Source organism: Pongo abelii, chromosome 2 (assembly GCF_028885655.2).
Source record: "Pongo abelii isolate AG06213 chromosome 2, NHGRI_mPonAbe1-v2.0_pri, whole genome shotgun sequence".
In the NCBI taxonomy this organism is placed as follows: Eukaryota; Metazoa; Chordata; class Mammalia; order Primates; family Hominidae; genus Pongo; species Pongo abelii.
In genome coordinates this window covers 140,717,798-140,733,217 of record NC_085928.1, presented here as the reverse complement: position 1 = coordinate 140,733,217, position 15,420 = coordinate 140,717,798, and the positions used below count along the sequence as shown (strand labels likewise).

Sequence of the window (15,420 nt, the reverse complement as noted above, 5' to 3'; positions counted from 1 at the left end):
ATGAAAGAAATCATAGATGACGCAAACAAATGGAAACACATTCCATGCTCGTGGATGGATAGAATCAATATTGTGAAAATGACAATACCGCCAAAAAGCAATCTACAAATTCAATGCAATTCCCATCAAATACCACCATCATTCTTCACAGAACTAGAAAAAGAAATCATAAAATTCATATGAAACCAAAAAAGAGCCTGCATACCCAAAGCAAGACTAAGAAAAAAGAATAAATCTGGAGGCATCACATTACCTGACTTCAAACTATACTATACTATAAGGCCATAGTCATCAAACTTAAAGTATAATAATAATTAAAAAAACAAAAAAAAACATGGTACTGGTATAAAAACAGGCACAAAGACCAATGGGTCAGAATACAGAATCCAGAAATAAAGCCATATACTTATAGCTAACTGATATTCAACAAAGCAAACAAAAATATAAAGTAGGAAAAGGACACCCTGTGCAACAAATCGTGCTGGGATAATTGGCAAGTCACGTGTAGAAGAATGAAACTGGATCCTCATCTCTCACCTTATACAAAAATCAACTGAAGATGGATCAAAGACTTAAATCTAAGACCTGAAACCATAAAGATTCTAGAAGATAACATCGGAAAAAACCCTTGTAGACACTGGCTTAGCCAAAGACTTCATTATCAAGAACCTGAAAGCAAATGCATCAAAAACAAAGATAAATAGATGGGACTTAATTAAACTAAAAAGCTTCTGCACAGCAGAAGAAATAATCACAGAGTTAACAGACAACCCACAGAGTGGAAGAAAACCTTTACAATCTATACATCCAACAAAGCACTAATATTCAGAATCTACAAAGAACTCAAACAAGTCAGCAAGAAGAAAAAAAAAAATCAGAAAGTGGGCTAAGGACATAAGTAGAGAATTCTCAAAAGAAGATACACAAATGGCCAACAAGCACATGAAAAAATGCTCAACATCACTAAGTATCAGGGAAATGCAAATAAAAACCATAATGTGATACCACCTCACTCCTGCAAAAATGGCCATAATTTTAAAAATCAGAAAATAATAGATGTTGACATGGATGCAGTGAAAAGGGAACACTTTTACCCTGTTGATGGGAATGTAAATTAGTACAACCACTATGGAAAACAGTATGAAAATTCCTTAAAGGACTAAAAGTAGATCTTCCATTTGACCCAGCAATCCCATTACTAGGTATCTACCTAGAGGAAAAGAAGTAATTATATGAAAAAGATGCACATGCATGTTTACAGCAGCACAATTTGCAATTGCAAAAACATGGAACCAGCCCAAATGTCCATCAATCAATGAGTGGATAAAGAAAATGTGATACACATACACATGTGGTACACACACCACGGAATACTATTCAGCCATAAAAAGGAATGAAATAATGGCATTTGCAGCAACCTGGATGGAATTGGAGACTATTATTGTAAGTGAAGTAGTTCAGGAATGGAAAACCAAACATCCTATATTCTCACTCATGTGGGAGCTAAGATATGAGGACACAAAGGCATAAGAGTGATACATTTGGACTTTAGGGACTTGGGGGAAAGGGTGAGGGAGTGAGGGATAAAAGGCTACACGCTGGGTACAGTGTTCACTGCTCGGGTGATGGGTGCACCAAAATCTCATAAATTGCCATTAAAGAACTTATTCATGTGGCCAAACACCAACTGTTCCCCAAAAACCTATTGGAATAAAAAAAATTTTTTTAAAGAAAACCTAGGGAAAACTCTTCTAGACATTGGTCTATGCAAAGAATTCATGACTAAGACTACAAGAGCATAAGCAACAAAACCAAAAATAGACAAATGGGACTTAGTTAAACTAAAATATTTCTGAATAGCAAAAGAAACAAATCAACAGCATAAACAAACAATCTGCAGAACAGGAGAAAATATTTGCAAACTATCAATCTGGCAGGGACTAATATCCAGAATTTATGAGGAACTCAACCAACCATCACCAAAAAAACAAAACAAAACAAAAAAAAAAACAAAACAACTAACTCAAATAAAAAGTGGGCAAAAGACATGCATGAACAGACATTTTTCAAAAGAAGAAGATACAAATGGCCAAAAAACATATGAAAAAATGTTCAACATCACTAATCATCAGATAAATGCAAATTAAAACCACAAGAAGATATCATCTTACACCAGTCAGAATGGCTATTACTAAAAAGACAAAGAATAACAGATGTTGATGAGGACACAGAGAAAAAGGAAAGTTTACACAGTATTTTGGTAGGAATATAAATTTGTACAACCTGTATGAAAAATAGTATGGAGATTGCTCAAAGAACTACCATTCAATCTAGCAATCCCACTACTGGGTACATACCCAAAGGAAAAGATCATTATATCAAAAAGATACCTGCACTTTTATGTTTATTGCAGCACTATTCACAACAGCAAAGATATGGAACCAACGTAAGCGTCCATCAAAGGATGATTGGATAACAGTACACACACATACACACACATACACACACACACAACGGAATAGTATTCAACCACAAAAAAAGAATAAAATCATAAATTTTGCAGCAACATAGAAATAACTGGAGGCCATTATCTTAAGTGAAACAACTCAGAAACAGAAAGTCAAACACCAATGTTCTCACTTGTAAGTGGGAGCTAAATAATGTGTACATATGGATATAGAGTGTGGAGTAACGGACGTTGGAGACTCAGAAGAGTGGGAAGTTGGGAGACAGGTGAGGGATAAAAAAATTACTTAACGGGTATAATGTACCACATTCAGGTGATGATTACACCAAAAGCCCAGACTGTACCACTGTGCAATATATCCGTGTAAGAAAACTGCACTGTACCCCTTTACTTTATAGAAATTATAACAATAATATATATTTTTGAGATAGGGTCTCACTCTAGCACCCAGGCTGAAGTACAGTGGTATAATCACAACTCATTGCAGCCTAAATCTCTTGGGCTCAAGGAATCTCCTAGTTTCAGCATCCCATGGAGTTAGGACTCCAGGCACAGGCTATCATGCCTGGCTGAATTTTAAAAAACTTGTTTAGAGACAGGGTCTTGCTATGTTGCCCAGACTGGTCTCAAACTCCTGACCTCAAGTGATCCTCCCACCTCAGCCTCCCAAAACGTTGGGATTACAGGTGTGAGCCACCACCTTCGACCATAAATATTTTAAAATATTTTTAAAGAGCCTCTGCTGCACCAGACACAGTGTTAGACTCTGGAAAAATAGAGATGAGCAGTACAGACACAGCTTCTGTTCTCATGCTGCTTAGTACCCCCAACCCCTCATCCTGGAGGTCTCTAAGGAGCCTAGATTGAAAATTAGTCATCTAATCTGAGGTCCAGAGAGGAAAAAGCCTTCCTGGTCTTAAGTCATGCTTGGATGTTAAATGTACTTGTTAAATGTTAAATGTATCAAATAAGTGTATTTGATATACAATTAAACAGATCACAGGGTGATGGTTAGGTGAGAAAATCAAAGACCTATGTTATGACTGAGGCTTCCCATATGGAGATGTGGAATAAGCTAGAAAAAGGCTATAAATTGTGCATAAAGCTCCTAATAAAATAGTGAATGTTTGCCCACCTGAAAACTTAATTGTTTATTTTTACCCTGCCATTCCCTTTGAAGAGATTGCTTTTGGTTTAGAGTTTAAATTTTTTTAATAAAAACTTGTAATCAAATTTAGAAGAAAAAAAATATCTCAGCCCTTTTCATCTAGTAAGAATACTCTGTGTCACAGTTTATCATCTAGTGCTAGAGTGTGTCACAGTTAGTTTTCTCAGATTAAAAAAAAAATAGAAGAAACTAAGAAATAAGGCTTTATCCCTGAAGCATAGCAATCCTATTTATTGAGACTGACAATGCTAAACAAGTTTTAGTTTTGTTTTTCAGACCAAATCTCTTCAAATAACTGACTGACCTTCGGAGTGATGGTCCTCCCAGCTTAACTGAATGTACTGTGCTCTCTGCTTCTAAAGGACAAGTTAGGTAGGGAGATTCCTTTTTCCAGAAACTGCAAAAACTTATTATGCACTGCTAGGTTGCCATTTGATCACAAGGGACCACTGAGTTTCAATTATTTCATCCTTGGAGACTAAGAGTTACTTACAATAATAATAAGCAATTTTTCTTTGAGTTTCCTGGTCCTTGGGTCAGACATTCAACTTCTATTGGCCTCAGTTTCTTCATCTGTTATACTAAGATATCAGACTTAAACACCTGTAAGATTTCTTCCAAGTTATTCCAAGATAATCAGTAGCTGTCAATGTATTTTGAAGCCTAAAGGAAATTACTCACCTAGAGAAGTGCAACCCAGGACATTTTCCAAACACCTGGCCAATGCTTCAATATCACTGTCCTGTCAAAATAAGGGAGAAATATTTATTTTCCCTGTATGGTAGAAGGATACTTAATAACATGGAAAAATGTTCTTACTACATTTAGGCGAAAAAAAAATCTGGTTCCAAAATTATTTCAGTATAATCCTATTTTTAAAAAGAAAAATATCTTTATGTATATCTACATCACTCTCTCCATAACAATCTCTAGATTTATTGCTCTATCTCTCATGGCAAAAACATACACAAAAAATGTTAGCAGTGGTTTTGACTAAAAGGTTAAATTATGAGTGATCTTTATTGTCTCCTTCGTGTGCTTATGTCTTTTCCATATGATCTATAATAAATACATATTAAATCTATAAATATAGTAAATGCTATTAGAATAAAGAAATATTTTATTCAATTTACAATTTAGTCAATACAGCAGAAATCTAATGCATTTTTTTCCTTGGAGAACAATTAGCTCTTCTTTGGAAATGTATGGTCTTCAAGGAGTGCTAAAACTAAGAATATCACTTGTCATTTACCTTAACCCTCATTAAGAGTCAGACATCCCCACAACAGTTGGGGAAATCACAGAACTGTATTTGATTTAAAATATTGTCTTCAATACAAAATAAATCTGTTCTCCACCAAGCAGGCTTGAAATAATCCAAAACAGCATCCTAATGATCTGGGAAAAGTATTAATTATTTTCAGGTTTGTAGTTATACTAAAGAAAATTAAGAATTTATGGCTGGGCACGCTGGCTCACGCCTGTAATCGCAGCATTTTGGGAGTCCAAGGTGGGCAGATCACCTGAGGTCAGGAGTTCAAGACCAGACTGGCCACCATGGTGAAAACCCGACTCGACTAAAAATACAAAAATTAGCCGGGTGTAGCGAAGATTCAGTCAAAGAAAACATCTTTCAGGAGCATATTATGGCCAGTGTGATTGAGAATTATGCTGCTGATTGGAACTTTTGCATTTCTTCCCTGTTTCATAATTTAAATTGAACTTTACTGGAGCTAAGTGGCCTGAGAGAGTAACTGCATCTTGCTAGATGCCAAATTACAGTGTCACCAGCCTTCAGTCATCTCAGCCAAGTGTTGGGAAGCCAGATTTTCAAATGCTGTGAAAATAACAATGGCTTCTTTGTTGATGAACTTAAATGTTCTTCAAGTCTCCTTCCTCCATAGCCATAAACCCCTCCATTATAAGAACATGCCTTAGAGGCATGAGGAATATCTTGTAAGATTCAATTCTGAAAAACTGTCCCACAGATTCAAGTTTAGTCAAATGCCCACATTTTTTTCAGAAACGTATGCAGTCATTTCATTAATGGATTAGACATTGCTTTTATGGAGGAATGGTAGCTGTTCTCAAAAGGTCCAGTCAGATCCGTGAAGTACATGATAACTATCAATGCCTGCCTAGCAGCCACAGAAAAAAACTATCATATCTGAAGGAATCTCCCTTTTTAGACAATGTCAATATATAAATATTGAAAATAATGTTTTCTCTAACAATTCCCATTTATTTTTAATCTGGAAAATATAGAAAATTATCAAAGAAAATAAATACCCCAAATCCCACTGCTATTAATACAAACACACACACATAAACATATATAGTCAGTCTTTTCTATGTACATCTATCTCTTAGATATTTCAGATCATACTATATATGTATGCTATATGCATGCCTATCTTTTAGATATTTGAGATTATACTATATATGTACGGTATATGTGTCTATACATAAAATACACAAAAAACAGTACAATGTACTGTTGTACAATATTGTTTGGAATATTAAATTTATTAAATTAAAGAGTTGGTACTGATATAAAAAATGTTTATGTTTTTAGAATACATATTTCAGTCACTGCATTCTCAGGTATTCCAAGCCAAATATGATGACATCAATAGATTGCATTTTAAAAACATTGTTTGGTTTTTCTGTTTCCAAACAGAAAATGTACAATATTGTTCAGACTTTTTTCTGACACTATTAAAAATTCTTCAGAAGCATAATTTTAATGGCTGGACCATTGCTCCCTAAAGGCATATCGTATGTATTTATCCATACCCTTGTCATTGGACAACTAGATTGCTTTCATTTTATTTTGTTTTAAATAATACTGCAATGACTGTCTTTACACATACATCTTTGTTTCATGTATATTGTTATTTCTTTAGGTTGGCCCATCAGAAATAGAATTATTGGGTCAAGGAATATGACAATTTAGAAACCCTCCGCTTTCCCTGCTCTTACTCTTTTCTCTACACTCCTACACATCCCAGCGAGTACATTTTTTTCACAAGGAGCTAATATATGCCTTCATATTTATTTTAATTCTCCTATCTATTAAAATATGCTCTCTGTCAAGAAGAGACATGACAGATCTGTTAAAGCCAAAATGGTTGATAAAGTTTATGTGTTATCTCTCTCAGGATATTTGTATTTCATAAGGCATATGACCTTATATCAGAAGAGTTAATTTCTAATAGCAAAAGTTTAGGCAGCAGCAAGTAGGCAATCTCAAAGAGGAAAGTCAGATGGGGTCTTCACAGGATTGTAAAAATCACACCACGTAGATCTTCATTTAGTTATCAGGCAGTTGTTTGACAAAATAATCCAGATTATCTCCTCACTTAGAGCTAGTCATAATGAAAGATTCAATTCACAAGGAAAAAACTGTGTCACTTCATTATCCAGTTGTATTTCATTCAGAAAATATTTATTAAATTAAAAGGGGTTGGTACTGATATAAGAAAATGTTTATGTTTTTAGAACAGACATTTCAGTCACTGCATTCTTGTGTATTCCAAGCCAAATATGGTGACATCAATAGATTGTATTTTAAAAATATTGTTTGGTTTTTCTGTTTTCAAAAATAAAACCCTGTTTCTAACAACGACAACAAAAACCAATTATGTGTCAAATGTATATAAAGACAAGGAAGAGAGATGAAGCCTTAGCCTCCCATTTGGGGAAAAATAATCCTTTTCTTGAGAAACAGTTTGTTTCTCAAGCTGTTGCTGACAGTCACTTATCCAAGAGACTCTGGTTGTGGTGTACTGTCCAAGCTGCAGCCAACTCCAGTGAAAAAGGTGCAGCAAGGTAGGAAAGAGATTTTGCCACACCTATTAGGGAACAAACCAATAAAAACCCACTCATGGGAGAAGCCTAGTTCTAAGAGGTTTGTTTTTCCCAAGTCTAAGAACAGTTAGCCTTAATGTGGATAAAGATTCTGAGAAAGGAGCCAGGGGAAGGCAAGGCTTAAAGACATAAGATGCCATATTCTTCCCTCCTCCACTATCCACAGTGAACTTGCTCTCACTAAATGAGTTAAAGGGAAAAAAAAATTCACATTGACTAAAAACAATAAATAAATGATTTGGTTAAGAAAAATATTGCACAAGTTTGAAACTTAAAGAGTTGGAGATGAAAAACCAATGACAGGTTTTTGTTTGAAAGTTAGGTAAGTGAAAACCATTTACACAGTTCTCATTGAAGCATGGATAACTAAGGGAACGATATCTGTAAAATGATAACTATATATAATATTATGTATATTGTTTGGTAACAAATGAATTGTGACTGTATGAATGAATGAATGAATGAATGAATGAATGAATGAATGAATGAAAGAAAGCTACCTAGCTGCCACAATAACTTAGTTTGGGATAAGAGCTCAGTTTGAGCACCAGCAGTCCCTTAGAGATTGCATATCTATCTTTAGATGTTTTTGAGAGTCTCCCAAAAGGTTATTCTTTTGCTCACTGCTCCTTCACCTTGAAGGTGTGAAAACTCAGCCATCTGTCTACATCTAGCACCCTCAGCACTCTCCTGGCTGGTAGGCTATACTGACTCCCGAAGGCATATCTAGAGAAGGCTTGGTGCATATCAACACACACATAGATGGGTTCAGAGCTACAGAAGTGTTTTATGTTTCCAGTGGCTGAAAGCTGCTCTGAGTGAGAATGGATGCATGCATGCTTTCATGCTGTGCTGCCAGGCTTGACACCATGTCATCCATCTGCCAAACAATCCTGAGCAGGCATAGACCTATAAATGTATATATAGAGTAGAGTACGCATAACCTTCTATCACAGCCCCAGCTAGGAGAAGTGCTCAGCTGAGCTTCATCTTGCTCAGACCCCAGGCATGTCCTCAGTCAACCTTATGTCAACAGATGTTAGGGTATAAAGGGGCTGATTTCTTTCACCTCTTGGTCACCTCTCCTCTCAGAGCCATCCCACAGAGATGTAAATCCCACCAAATCATGCAAAATCCTCTTCCTCTTCCCTCCTCACCCAGAGTCACTCTGGACCCATGTTTTTTTTCCTGAGAGGCTTCATTTGAGTGTATCCAGACCTTCTTGAAGCTGTGGCCAGGCACTGGCCACAAGCAGCCAGGAAGTGGCCTCAATGCAGGCTGAGGACCTATAGAGCTCATCTAGCTACATGAATATTGCAACTCTGTTGTAGTTTTTTTGTAGTTTTTCTTTTTTTGATGTCATTATTAATGATGCATTATTTTTATTGAGATAAAATTTGCACATGGTGAAATGCAAGATCTTAAGGGTACAATTCTATGAGTTTTCAAAAATGTATACACCTGTGTATATGCCACCTAAAGCAAGGTAAAGAATATCTCTGTCATCCCCAAGATCTTTTTGCTCACTATGATCATTTTGCTCACTATGCAGTTTCTGGAACGTGCCCAGTGTTTTCATGACCTGGAGCTTTCCCTCACTCTCTGTTCCCTCTCTGTGAAGCACTCTTCTCCCAGTTCCCTTTTGTCCCATCAAGGGCTGGCTCCTTACCATCCTCCAGGTCATGGCTGAAAAGTCAATCTCTAGAAATTCTCCTTGACTTCCCTTATTAGTAGGTCTTCCCTAACCCCCAAATGCCCATTCCTCTATCACTTCAGCTTCTTTGTTTTCTAGTTGCTCTTACTTCTTTGTTTGTGTCCTGGCTAATTGGCTACCTGTACCACTAGACTGTACACTGCATCCATTCATTCATGTATTCCACAATATCTACTAAGTATTTGTTCTATGATAAACACTGTTCAAGGTGCTGGGAATATAGCAGGGAAAAAAATAGAATATCTGCTCTACTGGCTTTCATTCTAGTAGAGGGAGATAGGCCATAAAAGAATAAGCAATAGTGGCAACTCAGATGGCAATAAAGACTATGGAAGAAAATAAAGTAGGGGAGGAAAGAGGGGATTCTCAGTCCAGTGAATGCTATTTCATATAAGGTGGTCAGAGTCCTCCCTGATAAGATGACATATAAACAGAGACTTGAAGACAGGGAGGGAGCAAATCATTTGTGTATCTGGCGGGAAGAGCATTCAAGGCTCCCAAAGGCAGGGACATGCTTGGTGTGTTCCAGAAACTGGAAAGAAGCCAATATAACAGGGGTGGAGTGAGTGAGGGCAATTCTCGTGTTGATGGAAGAGAGGGGCTTAGTGAGGTGATGATGATGAAGTACTGAAAAGCCTTTCTTTGCTTTGAATGAGACGGGAGGGTTAGTAGGAGACCAGTAAGAAGCTATGACAAGGTGATGATGGCTTTGGCAGTAGGAATGCCGGTAGTAAGTAGTGGTCAAATTCCAAGTATACTTTAAAGGTCAAGCCAATAGGTTTTGCTTATGGATTGGATATGAATGTGAGTGAAAGGATGTCAGTCGAGGTTGGCTCAGGAGGAGCTAATTTGGACTGAGGGTAGAGTATATGAGGGGCTTAACTTTAGTACATGCTTATTTCAGGATGTCTATTAGAGACTCCTAACCCTACTCCCAGGCAGACTGGATATGTGATTCTAGAGTTCTTTCATACATGCTTATTTCAGGATGTCTATTAGAGACTCCTAACCCCACTCCCAGGCAGACTGGATATGTAAGTCTAGAGTTCTGTGAAAATAGAACTGAAGAATGGAAGGCACACATTTAGGAGCTGTCAATCAATAAATACTATGTAAATATGTAAGGCTGAGTGAGATCCCATGAAGGTGGAACTATGTCTATTGTGTTCACTACCATATACCCAGTGCTTAGACCATTCAAATATGTGATGCATAAATGAATGACCCAAAAAGTAACTCATCTATGTTGCATTTTTAAAAGTGTTTTTTTGAGACAGGGTCTCATCTGTTGCCCAGGCTGGAGTACAGTGGCTTAATCATCGCTCACTGCAGCCTTGACCTCTTGGGCTCCAGTGATGTTCCTGCCTCAGCCACCCAAGTAGCTTAGCGCCACCATGCCACCATGCTCAGCTATTTTTAAATTTTTTTGTAGAGATTAGGTCTCACTATGTTGCCCAGGCTGCTCTCAAACTCCTGAGCTCAAGCAATCCTCCCACCTCAGCCTCCCAAAGTGCTAGGATTACAGGAATGAGCCAATGTACCCAGGCCCACCTACTTTTTTTCTGCAAGTTGCATTTTTAAACTATCATCTACTCTCCCACAAATGGTGTCCAGAACAGCCCTGAAAAATGTCACTAAGTTACAGAAACCAAAACACCAAGGTGACCTTATCCATCTTCTTCACACTCAGATGTACCTTTCGCATCTCAGCTTGAACTCATTAGAAGCCAAGCCCTTGCTTATATGCATTCATAATTCATAAGAAGGCAGAAGATGCCGTTTAGCACAAAGCCATAGGACAGAACTGATGGCACCTTTATGAGGGCTTCCCTGAAGTCAGGAAGCTAATATCATAACTCCTATCTCACTACTGATGGTGGCCTTCTGCCTTAAAGTGTGTGAAGTGATAGGAACACAGAGCCACATCTGCAAAACTCAAACTGCCAACAAGCCCCCACAGCTCCCATAAGACTAAAAGCCTCTTTCACTGAATTCAGAATTGCTGAAACGTGACTGTCAACGTGTCCACATTTCACTGCTAATGCCTTGTTTACTCTGCATTATTAAAACCTTCTAACTGCAGCTGTCTTTTATTAATGCCCAGGTTCTCGGCAAGTCAATGCCTGTGGGATTGCTTTAGGGTTTCAGAGACATTCATAGGTATCCAATGACAGAACTCTGAAGACATTTAGAATTATGGTTTAGAAACGTAAAGGATAAAGAGATGAAAAAAGAAAGCGGGGCTGATAGAATGGCAACATAACACCTACCCAAAACAGGGCAATGGATTTTCCAGGGACTGGTGAGGCCTGTACTCCCTCTGCAACAATCCATTTCTAGAATTCCAGCACAGTGAAAGAAAAGCTACCTCTAATCAATCCTTCCACTTGCTCTTTATTAACGACTTAATCTCTTTCCACTCTATACATACAATAGCCTAGAGAAGAAAGTCCTGCAATTTAAGGGAGGTTTATTGCCACAAAAAGACAAAAGAATTTTTCAGTCCAAAAGATAGTCATTGTGATACACAGTTGTTTATTGCAGATTTCTATTTTTAACTCTAGTTCTAGCTTTACTTTTATTTAAATCCCACAGAGTAAGTGAAAAATGTAGCCCTGTGATTTAAACATGATTTTAAATCATCGGCTCATAGTCCATTTTCACACACTTTGCAGCTGTCACTTAGGTCCCAAGAATCTCCTTTTCTTCTCCTTTACCAACTTCTACATTAAGTTCTATACTTACTCCACATTCCTAATAGTTGGTACAATGAATATTTGCTGGTTTAAACCCCAGCTCTGTCATTGGATGGGGTAACTTAGGTCAAATTAGTTATTCTGTCTGTTTCAGTCTTCTCATTTATAAATGGGTGAGAGATGTTAATTGCATCGAGTGCTGTGAGTATGAATGGGATAAGGCATGTAAAGGGTTTGGCACAACACCTGGATGCTGCAAGGTAGGTCTGTCTTATTATGACTGGTGTTTTCCCAGGGATGACATAGACCCCTGTGCCTTCAGATTACCAGGTTATGTGGGAACAATGCACCCCCAACAATGGCCCCCATGTGTCACAACCCTTTCCTCCCAGGCTGGACACCATGAAACGGTATTTACTCTCCCTGTCCAGGTGAATGAAATATTCAGAAAATTAAAATAAATTTCTGATCACAAAACAGTTGGATGGGACTTGTATTTTTCTGTTTGCCAACACTGTTTAGGATGGTTTTCATATTTTTTGCAGGATTTCTGTGTACCATATGGTCAGGGCACCTCTGCTCTGATGATAGCTAGGGAAATAGGGATTAATGCAGGGTAGTGGAGGGAGAAGATTGTTGGAGAGAAAAGCACTAGAGGGTCCACTGCAACTAGTCTTATCAGCTGTGTCTCACCACTCTCACCCCAAAGTTCCAGGAGCAGCACAGCAGAGCACAGGGCATCTCACAGTGAAGGTCACCATCCCTTTATTTGCCCATTGACCTGAGGACCTCTGATCAGCCACCAACAAGGGAGACCGTGGGGCTGGTGACCTCTCCATCTTCACACTGAAGGGAACACTCAGACACTTTGCATTCCTGCTCAGATTTGCTTTGCCCTTTATTCACCCTATTGCCTTTTTCCTTTTTCTCCATGCTTTGGTATTGGGGTGAAAAATGTAGGCGTGATCCTAAATCCTATAATAGACCTAATTTTAAAGACTTAATGTCTAAGCTTCCTACAAAGCCCACAAACTCACGCATGTACCCCCGAACCTAAAATAAAATAAAGGTCAGAAGAAAAAAAAAAGAATAGTATATCAAATTGTTAAGAGAAGTAAGTGATATAATGTAAAAAAAAAAGCCCACTGTGCTGTATTCCGCAGCAAGGTTTGACTGGTCCTAATATGACTAGCAATGAGCTATGCTTTGATCTGGACAAGAAATGGGAGAGAGAGAAGGGGGAAGAATCATGATGGAAATGAGGGCTGGGATGGGGGTAGGGGTGGAAATTGTCACCTCAAAGTCTCTCCTTTGAGCAACACACAGTCTACAGAAGGCCCATCACCTAGAAGGAATGACACACCAAACTGGGAGTATCCACTAACACTTTAGCAAGGCTGATTGCTTTACAGCCTGGGACGCAGGCCAGCGGAATGCTAATGGAAAAATGATTGACAATCTGAAACAGCTGGGAGTCTGCTTTTTAGAACTGATGACCTCTAAGGTCGATTTAAGACAAAAAATGTTTCTTCCCAAGGATGAAGGTAAATTAATTAGGTCAGATCATGTAAAAATAACAGGCAAATAAGTCCCACTATTGGGACTCCACAGTTCAGGCAACTTATTTTAAAAAAGAAAAGGACATAGTAGGAGGAGATAAATCTGTATCCCATAACAGATGAGAGATGTTGGGTCTTTTTTGTTTTACTTTTCATAACTCAGCACTCTTCCTGGAACTGGTTTAAATTTTGCCTTGTACATAGCACAGACATTCTGTTTAGTAAAAAGGTCTTGCCAGAGTACCAAATAATGCAATGGCCCTGCAGCTATTCCCTTGCACCTAATGCATTTACTCTATCATCAGTGGAGGAGAAGCAATTCTAATTGTTGTGCAGAGGAAAGACTGTATAAAGCAGAGGCTAAAAATAAAGTCATACAGTCCAGTTCTGCTACTTACCAGCTGTGTGGTCTTGGAGATGTAACTTAATTTCCTTATGCCTCAGTTTCCTCTTGTGTGAAGTTAGGATGTCACTAACAGTCTCATCTTTCAAGGGACCTAGGTTTTAAAGTCAGCACTTGAAATATCCTCCACTGCTGTTTCTTTTTTGAGAAAATGAAATAGCTGATTTGCACTTAGGGACTAGATTGTGTGAAAAATATGTATCTTAAATACTGGAAGTCTACAACAATAATTCAAAGCAACAAGAGGCTTACAATCTGAGAGATGCAGGAACTGAGATGCAGTAGAGGGACTGGATTTATATCTCTCAGCTCATTTTGACTCTGGAGCACTCAGTAAAGTCACATGAAATCCCTAACGCATGATCCCTTCCTTTCTCCTACCTTCACCTTCTCCATTATCTCTGCCTTCTCCCTTATTTGAATTCCAGCCAGTTAAATTCTAGTTTGATGCAGTTCATCTAGAATATATGCATCAGAGTTGTTGCAAGAATTAAATGAAATAATACACCTGTGACAGCCATGAGATATGCCACTTACAAGTCCCTTCAAGATAGACCCTGCTGCAAGGAGCCTAGTGATCTGACAGTCCTTGGCTACAACACCTTTGGGATCCAATGCAGGGTCCACGCTGAGGCCCTGCTCTTCCCAGGCAACTCCCAGGCAATGTAAGCACTATGGGGAAGTTAGGGCCAGGCCATTCTTTCCCAGTGCTGGACTCCAGCAACACACCTTGCGCTCCCTCTTGGCCAGGCCAAACCTTTTTCAGAATTGCAGTGCAGCCTGAGGCTCTCATCCAATTGCTCCCTCTCTCTCTCCCTCCCTCCCTCCTTCCCTACCTTCCTTTCTGCCTGCCAGCCTGCCTGCCAAGGCTTTATCAGAATTGCGCTACAGCCTGAGGTTCTCATCCAACCAACCTTCCTTCCTTCCCCTCAAATATATCAGTATGGTTTAAGACTCCTCCCACCTACTTGATAGGAATTTCCTTTTTATTTCTAATTCTGTCTCATCACCTGCTTCCTGGAGTACCTGAACTGACACAGCATGCAAAGTACCGAGCACAGAATGAAGATTCTGGAAATACTAGCTGTTACTGTTATCATTACTATGATCTGATTAAACTAATGACTCGACTAACAGCAGGAACTGTTGGAGGCACCTACCATCATGACAATCAGATCCAAGGGTCCTCAGCAGAATCTAAGGCCTTGCCTATCACATGTCCAGTTCTCTGCCCCTGGGACAATGTTCCAAGCAAAAAATCAATTGTTCTTCCTAAGAATTTCAAAACCTCTGAATGATTTGGGGAAAAAGCATTGAGAACTTCAGAATTAACTGGAATAGTGGAACTCTGCTGCGTTTCATCTTAGGAAGAACAAACACCATAGTCCTGAAGAGCCTTCTTAAAACAAGCCTCAGTGACAGCCACATTCATTAAACAAAGCCCTTCCAAGGAAGATTTGTGTCAAGTCGTTATTGTCCACCTAGTATGTGTATTACTTGATGCATCTGAGCCATTTATTAGTCTTGGAGAGAAAAATGATAG

The 15,420-nt window shown here is 38.5% G+C and overlaps 1 protein-coding gene across 32 annotated transcripts in view; it reads right to left on the bottom strand.

Annotated features, from left to right (window-relative positions):
• The window catches only part of NEK11 (NIMA related kinase 11), a 329,806-nt gene that overhangs the window by 91,191 nt on the left and 223,195 nt on the right, over positions 1-15,420 (bottom strand). For all 32 annotated transcript variants that reach the window (XM_054552609.2, XM_063722193.1, XM_054552608.2 and 29 more), the window contains one exon: positions 4,317-4,377. In XM_054552609.2, the coding sequence (XP_054408584.2) occupies positions 4,317-4,377 (61 nt within the window). The remainder of the gene's footprint in view (positions 1-4,316; positions 4,378-15,420) is intronic.